General features: G+C 39.9%; 1 protein-coding gene across 1 annotated transcript; it reads left to right on the top strand.

Annotated features, from left to right (window-relative positions):
• The first annotated feature begins 230 nt into the window (after positions 1-230).
• slc22a13b (solute carrier family 22 member 13b) lies at positions 231-6,223 on the top strand. Its single transcript, XM_030769510.1, has 10 exons — positions 231-855; positions 1,486-1,589; positions 2,412-2,566; positions 2,963-3,131; positions 3,370-3,490; positions 3,803-3,897; positions 4,080-4,294; positions 4,615-4,723; positions 4,892-5,101; positions 5,805-6,223. Exons 1-10 carry the CDS (start codon positions 481-483, stop codon positions 5,872-5,874), a joined length of 1,623 nt encoding a protein of 540 aa, XP_030625370.1. The 5' UTR covers positions 231-480; the 3' UTR covers positions 5,875-6,223.
• Positions 6,224-7,510: the final 1,287 nt, after the last annotated feature.

The raw sequence follows: 7,510 nt of genomic DNA on the forward strand, positions 1-7,510 counted from the left end.
TAAGTCAAACAACTTCCTCGTCTGTCAAAAGTCCCCCCAAATACTTGCGCACGTGCCTTTTGGGCACCAAAAGTACCTCGCTCGAGCAGTAGTGCTATGTGCTGAGAATCCGAAGGGTTTTTATAGTCTCGGTCGCAGTCAAAAGTTTAAAGTTAGGTAGCATCTAGGGAAGGGATTACAAAAGTATCTCCGTGCTATTTTATTTTATTTTATTTTATTTTATTTTATTTTATTTTATTTTATTTTGACATTGGATGGTGTTCTTTATTAATTTACTGTCATCACAACAATTTGCAAAAACAATGTCGGAACACCAAAGAAAACAGAGGAGGGAATTTGTACGCAAATGGTTCAGATGGACTTTGTTTTTTCAGTTTAAATATTAATTTAACTCAGTATGAATGAAGTGCTGGTGACAGTCTATTAGGTTCAAGGGAATCATCTCGCAGGTGTCACTTGGAGACACTTCCCAATTTGAACATGATCCACTTCGGACAGATACTGTCGGCGGTAGGGGAGTTCGGCACTTTTCAGAAACGCTTGCTAGTGGCGATATGTATCCCCAACATCTTCACCGCTTTCCACATGTTTGGACAGGTTTTCACTGGGCTCAACTTTCCCCACAACTGCAATACCGAGTGGATCCTGGAGAAGGGACCCAATTTAACCTACGATGAAAAATTCAACTTGACAATCCCTGCAAACGATGCTGGAGAGTATGAGAGTTGTAAAATGTTCACACCTGTTCAGCTTGATCTAGACGCCATTCAAAAGTATGGACTTAATGATACAACAAACTGTGTGGATGGCTGGGATTACAAAGCACCCAAGGGGTCTAGCTCACTGATAACGGAGGTACTGTATATTCTCCTCATGAAATAATCTTTTTTTCTCTCTCTCGCTCCCTCTCTCAATTTTCTCGAGCCACAATTAGAATTAGGGTTTACAAAGTGTCTGCTCTGTTAGTCGCCGTCAGACTAAAGCCATGCTCTTCTCCTGTAACGTGGATACTTTGTACTGAATAATCAAGTTATTTATTGGAACCCCTTGAATAGTTCGTACAGAGAGAGTTTACAGACTTCGCTGGCTGTGCTCACTACAGGAGTGCTTGACTGCATTAGATGCTGCGGACATATCTGCACATGACAAATAGCTGCGGGCCATCTCGCGCGGTATATACCATTAGGAATCTTGAAAACGAACTCTCTTCATTGGACACCCTCGCTACTAAAATGTACGATCTGTTTTATCTCGTAGGTGCAAAAATGATATTGCTTGTGAATCTTTCTTGGTGTTGAACAAGTTATAGTTCAGACACTGACCAGCGTGTATTAAATACACATAGACAGAATAGACCAGATTAAATGTAGTCTACCAAGCACACAGTTCGTAATTTGCCGCTTTCTCATTTCTCATATGCACTGTAAAAAGGCATTTGTTCTCTCTCTCTCTCTCTCTCTCTCTCTCACTCTTTCTCTGTCGTAGTTCAACCTAGTGTGTGAGAATAAAGTTTTGAATGAGGCGTCCCAGTCCATCTACATGGCCGGTCTCCTGATTGGAGCATTGCTGTTTGGCCCAATGGCAGATAAGTAGGTATACATAATAACAACACAGCTGTTTGTGGAGTAAGAACGTAAGAAATCATTAACCAAAAGAAGAGATATGCCCATTTCTCGATATACTAATATTTTAATATATACTTTCTTCATGTTAGTTTTCCATACTATGATGTATGACAGGTGAAATCTGGTTTTAGCTCATTTTACTTAAAGTCAAAAGGAACCACTGTAATCTGTATATCTCATTATGTTACTTGCCTAACAACATACAAATACAGGGTAACTTCTGTAAATATGAAAAATGTTGCTCCCTATTCTCTCGTTTTGTACGATAAAGAGCCTGTAATTACATATGTAATTATGTAATTGCAGTATAACAATTTGCACTAACAAAGTAATTACAGGATAATAGACAATGCAGAGTACTCGAATGCATTCATGTTTTGCTCATATTAATTAACTGATCATAGAATTGAATATCTCCATTCCAAGTTTGTTAGTTTTCAGCACTAAACGGTGTAGAAACTCTATGTCCAACAGATACAACACAGCCCAACTGATAAAAATGTTAGGGAGATTTTGTGCAAAAATGAGCATATTGTCATGTAGCAACCAACACAGTGACATATTACACAGCATTACATTATTTGACAACAGTTACACATTTGAATTAAAGGCAAAATAAATGTTTGACTGGATCTTTGTGGGGACCTTTGAGGTCTCCTGTAGTTCTCAAGGCTTGTTCCTATTTGAGCTTGTTTGAGCAGACTGTGCTTTCTCTCTCTCTTTCTCTCTCTCTCTCTCTCTCTCTCTCTCTCTCTCTCTCTCTCTCTTTCACTCGTTTTCCTGCAGGTATGGGCGGCGCTTTGTCATAATGCTGTCTCTCACCCTGCAGCTGTTGTTTGGCGTAGCTGCTGCCTTCTCACCCAACATCTACGTCTACATAGCGCTCCGTTTCGTGGTCGGCATGACGATCTCAGGGATCGCTATAAACACTTTTGTTTTAGGTGGAGACTGATATACGGAAACACCACTATTCTCAAGTGTAGTGCAGGTTTAAGTTTGAACTCAGTTATTTCACTGCATTGAAATATTCACAAACATAACAATTTTCGCAAATATCTTTTACTCATCGAATTACCTCCCTTTTGTATTTTGACTCGGCTGCACTGATCTCTCCAAGAGCACTGATGAATATATGGCCACACATTCGATATTATTTGACACAGAGTCACAGTGTGGCTTCTCACATGCAAATTCGTAAGGATCAATCAAATGTGTTCTCTCTGCTCTTAGCAGCAACACTATGCACAACTCTTTCATCTTTGTCTTGTGAATAAAAGAGCCCTTTGGAGCTCTCTGACTGGAAAATCATGCTGTTGATTGTTTGTGCTGCGGTGTAGGTGCTGAGTGGTGTGCATCTTCCAAACGTGCTCTCTTTACCATCCTCTCGCACTCTTTCTATGCCGTCGGCCTCATGGTGATGTCGGGCATAGCTTATGGCATTCGCAACTGGAGGACCCTACAGCTGGTCCTTGCTTCTCCTGTCCTGATCCTCGGGATTTATTTTTGGTGAGTTCTTCTCCAGAAGCTTCTCCTCAGCCTAATATCTAATATCCTGGTAAAAAAAAAAAAAAAAAACCAGACCGTTATTGTTACTGAGCCATAACCATGACACAAAATCTAGTCGGTCAGTAAAAAAAATATTGGTTCTATTGAGACACCTATGATGATGATGATGATGACGATGATGATGATGATGATGATGATGATGATGATGATGTAAGTAACAGCCTGGTGTGTTTGACAGGATTCTTCCTGAGTCAGCCCGCTGGCTTCTCACCCAAGGCAGGAAGGAGCAGGTCAAGAAAGAGATCCTCAGAGCTGCTAGTATCAATGGGAGGAAAGTTCCGGAATCTCTGCTGGACAAGGTGAGTTATCTGAGCAGCTTGTCCTCTGAATATTCCTTCTTTCTCTCCACTGCTTAAGTAGTTTGATGAAGAAAAAAAAAATCCTAAGTAGTCACTTTGCTCAAGATGTATACAGCATTTATTGTTTATTGTTTATTGTTTATTGTTTTGTGCATTTGCCTGCTGACAGTGTTTTACAAAGAACCAGTTTCACCTGAATGCATACCAGTGCATTTGGTATGTGTTTGGGTTTCTCAGTTAATTAGTATGTTAAGTAGAGAAAAACAAGAGGAGTTTGGATGCTTCCTTTTGATTGTTGTCTGTATTGCTCAGCTGGAGGCTGAAACCAAGGCTAAAACCGGAAACATGTTGGACCTCTTCAGAGTGCCCCACCTGAGGAAACGGGCTCTTATCATGTGCTATATCTGGTGAGCTCAACCTAGCAGAAATCATTCGGATTGGTTGATATTACTTGTGCTGACCCGGCATATCATGATGAAATGATCTCCTCAGCTTGGCATATCAGAAAACACAAGCAAAATCCAGTCATTGACACTTACACAGGACGTTATTTTATTTGTTGTTGTTTGTTTGTTTTTGTCCCTTGCAGGTTTGTCACCAGCCTGGTTTACTATGGCGTCAGTCTGAACGTGGGTAATTTTGGCCTCGACATCTACCTCACTCAGTTTATCTTCGGCTTAGCAGAGCTCCCTGCCCGTCTGGGATGTTTTCCCCTAATTGAACGATTTGGGAGAAAAGTTTGCCAAAGTGTTGCTTTGTTCTTCGGTGGGACTGCATGTCTTGTTATTCTTCTCATTCCAAAAGGTACACAAAAGTAATGGTTCTTGTACTAATTGTGACTTTTTTTGTGGTTTTGTGCAAGCGTCACAGGCATTGTCCTGACGTTAGGTCATCGTCAGTTTTTCAGCATATCAGGGTCCGAGTAAATACATGGGAAGTGAATTCTGATTCCAGAGTATCAAAGACGCAGCGCTGTCATTGGGAAAACCGTGAATCACAACACGGAAGCCATCGTGATTTTCAGTTGCAGTATTTTGTGTTGTAGCCATTAGTTCTTCAAGAATCTCAGAACGTTTCTTCTTGTGCCTTAACCATCTCGCCGTTTCCTCTCTCTGACTCTCCAGAGTTTCCTGTTGTCGTCACGGTGATTGCAGTGGTGGGGAAGTTCTCCCTCGCCGCCTCGTTCACCATTGTTTACGTGTATACAGCCGAACTCTATCCCACAGTGGTCAGGTGAGTCCACTTTGACGGCAAAACAGTTAAACATTAGCAAAACAGGCCATAACTGTCGTGTTTGCGTTTTATGTCACGCTTGTCTTCAGCCAGTTCAGTCAGGTTATCTCTTTATACTGATGTGGCTGGGTTGTTTTTTCATGTTCATTTTCACCATCATTTTCGCAGGCAGAATGGTGTGGGCCTGAACTCCATGTGTGCCCGTGTGGCTGGTATTCTAGCCCCTCTGATTGGTCTTCTGGCCGTGTACCATCCTGCCATTCCCATGGTGATCTACGGAGTCTCCCCGTTCGCAGGCGGAGCGCTGTGCTTCCTTCTGCCCGAGACTCTAAACACAGAGCTCGAAGATCACACAGACCCGCTCATGGACCAGGACACGTGAGTTTCTCTCCCAGTTCTCTGTGTCCTTTCACTGAAATCGACGGTCACCAAATGGTTCCAAGGACAAAAGTTAGAAATAATGTTCCAGAATGTTCCAGAATGTTCCAGAATGTTCCAGAATGTTACCACAGCTGAAATGCCTTGAAGATAACATTAGTTGAATTTTCTCTTTTCAAAATTGAAATCATCATCAGTACGGCTACAAGGTAGCATTCCTTAGTTAAATGCTGGGGAGTGTTAAGTAACTCTGTCCTTAGGGTCCAGAACTCCTGCTGTGTGAATCCTAAGATGCTTTAGGATGAAGCTAGAAATCCTGCTTTGCACCCCTCAACCACCAAATTGTACTGACTGTCATAAGAACCCAGACACCTGTTTCCTAGTTAGAGACAAACTCTAATGACAGGAATGGGATGAAAACCAGCAGGATTCTGGAACCTTAAAAGCCCCAGCTGTACTATAAAACACCCACTGGGTAGACTGCTCTGATATTTATTTAGAAATCTTGTTGAACATTCAAATCCCAGCTCACTTCATTTTATCCTATAATGGTGAATGGCACAGAAGATGTTCTGAGAGTTTTTGGAATCTTATCACAGGCGTCTGAGTTTTACACTGTATGTAAGTACTTGCTCAGTGTAGAGACAAGATCATTTTTATGTTTTTCTTTAATAAAGACAACTTTTGTGTTTTTTCTTTGCAGGAAAGCGGAGAATGGGATCATTATTAAACCAGAGGAAAACGGGCTTCCGCTCCATAGTACTAAATTATGAGATGCATGTTTTCCAGGTTTAAATAACTTTCATGAAACATTACAAAGACAGTATAGCTTCTTAACTTTATGTTTTTAAAAATATGAATAACTAGTATAAAGAAATTATTTTTGCCTCTCAAGATTTATGTGGCAGCTCCTACCAAAATGTGTAGCTGTTTATGAAATATAGTAAGATCATTTTGATTCAGTTTCATTGTTCATTGTTTTAGTGGTCAAGGGCTACAATGAATAGGGTATTTTATTGTACTGTGATATGTTTTTGTATTGTGTCCTCCGGCTGACTTTTTTACAGTGGTGGCTGAAGTAATGTTGTCTATTAAAACAACTTCACGATGCATAATGCAAAACTTGTGTCATTTCATGCTCGTGTCATTTAACACATCACATCTCGATGGTGACAGTGAATTAAACTTCCACCTCTGATTAACATGGAAAGGTAACTATGGTAAATGCAATGGAATATAATGAGGTCCACACTGGGTTATTAAAAATATTGTCACATTGTAGTTATACACGTCAGCTATAACTATGAACAGTGACACACTGTTGGCAAGTGGTTAAAGGCCAAAGCTTTTGTCTTTGCCTTCTGTAACATGGAATGGATTGGTGGGGCAAGTGGTGTAAGAAGGAAAGAAAGGCGTGTATGTGGCTTTTTAGATGCCAGCAGAATTGTCAAAACCTAACTGTATTTAGTCTTTGACTGGTATGTATGTATGAAGTTATCATTTCAAACCGATTTGACCAATAATACACCTAGATAATAATATATGACAATACTTTTGTCTGTGTGTGTGTGTGTGTGTGTGTTTGTTACACAATGAAATATATGATAACATGTTAAAAGAACTTTATTTGCCTCTTTAACATTGAGGTATATCATACATACACATAATCCAATCTATTAAAACTTGGACTATGACATTCACCAAGAAGTCCAGAAATATAGGTCTGGAATGTCTGGAATTTTGAATTGGAAAATGTGTAGACGCCCTGTTTGAGGATCTGTATTGAGCCAAAGCGGATTTTTTTGCATGTGCTGAATCACCTACCTAAAGAGACTCTTGGATTTCAAAACCATCATTGATTTTATGCCTAATGAACTCTTATTGAATAGTCAAATTCAGCTCAATGTAAATAATGGAAAGAAGAATGTTGAAAACAAAATGAAATGTTTAGAAATGTCCAAATATGGTGTTGTCATAACGTTACTTATGACATCATCCACATTGTCATAACAGACCTCATTTTAAGAATCTCAATTTGAAAAAAAAACCCCCCAAAAAACTGTACATTTCAGACTACTATTCTAAAGTCATTTAAAATTTTGAGGGGAAAAAAAAAAGCATAAAGATAATCTACATTTTTGATTTCACATTAAATTTGCTCCAATACACATTAATCACCAGCTGAACATGTGGTATATATGGAACCATTTGATGTCTCAAGTAAACTGCTGGGTCTATAAGGCTTTAGCACCATTTGCATTTCTCTGTAGCCAGCGGTCTTTGTGCTGCTTACGCCCAAATCCCTCGTCATAGTTTCCCTTTCTTCTGAAGAGCTGCTGATAATGGAAGATGCAGTAGAATTCTCCATAGAGAGGAGTATAGTTGCGTAAGCTAAAACCAAACAAGACA

Source organism: Chanos chanos, chromosome 3, assembly GCF_902362185.1.
Source record: "Chanos chanos chromosome 3, fChaCha1.1, whole genome shotgun sequence".
Classification (NCBI taxonomy): Eukaryota; Metazoa; Chordata; class Actinopteri; order Gonorynchiformes; family Chanidae; genus Chanos; species Chanos chanos.

What these genes read in the sequence shown, in the direction of transcription:
- slc22a13b (XM_030769510.1), top strand. Translation starts at nt 481, where the DNA reads ATGATCCACTTCGGACAGATACTGTCGGCGGTAGGGGAGTTCGGCACT. An exon ending in TATAAACACTTTTGTTTTAG is followed by an intron (nt 2,567 to 2,962) that starts GTGGAGACTGAT and finishes GCTGCGGTGTAG; the next exon opens with GTGCTGAGTGGTGTGCATCT. An exon ending in CCGCTCATGGACCAGGACAC is followed by an intron (nt 5,102 to 5,804) that starts GTGAGTTTCTCT and finishes TTTTCTTTGCAG; the next exon opens with GAAAGCGGAGAATGGGATCA.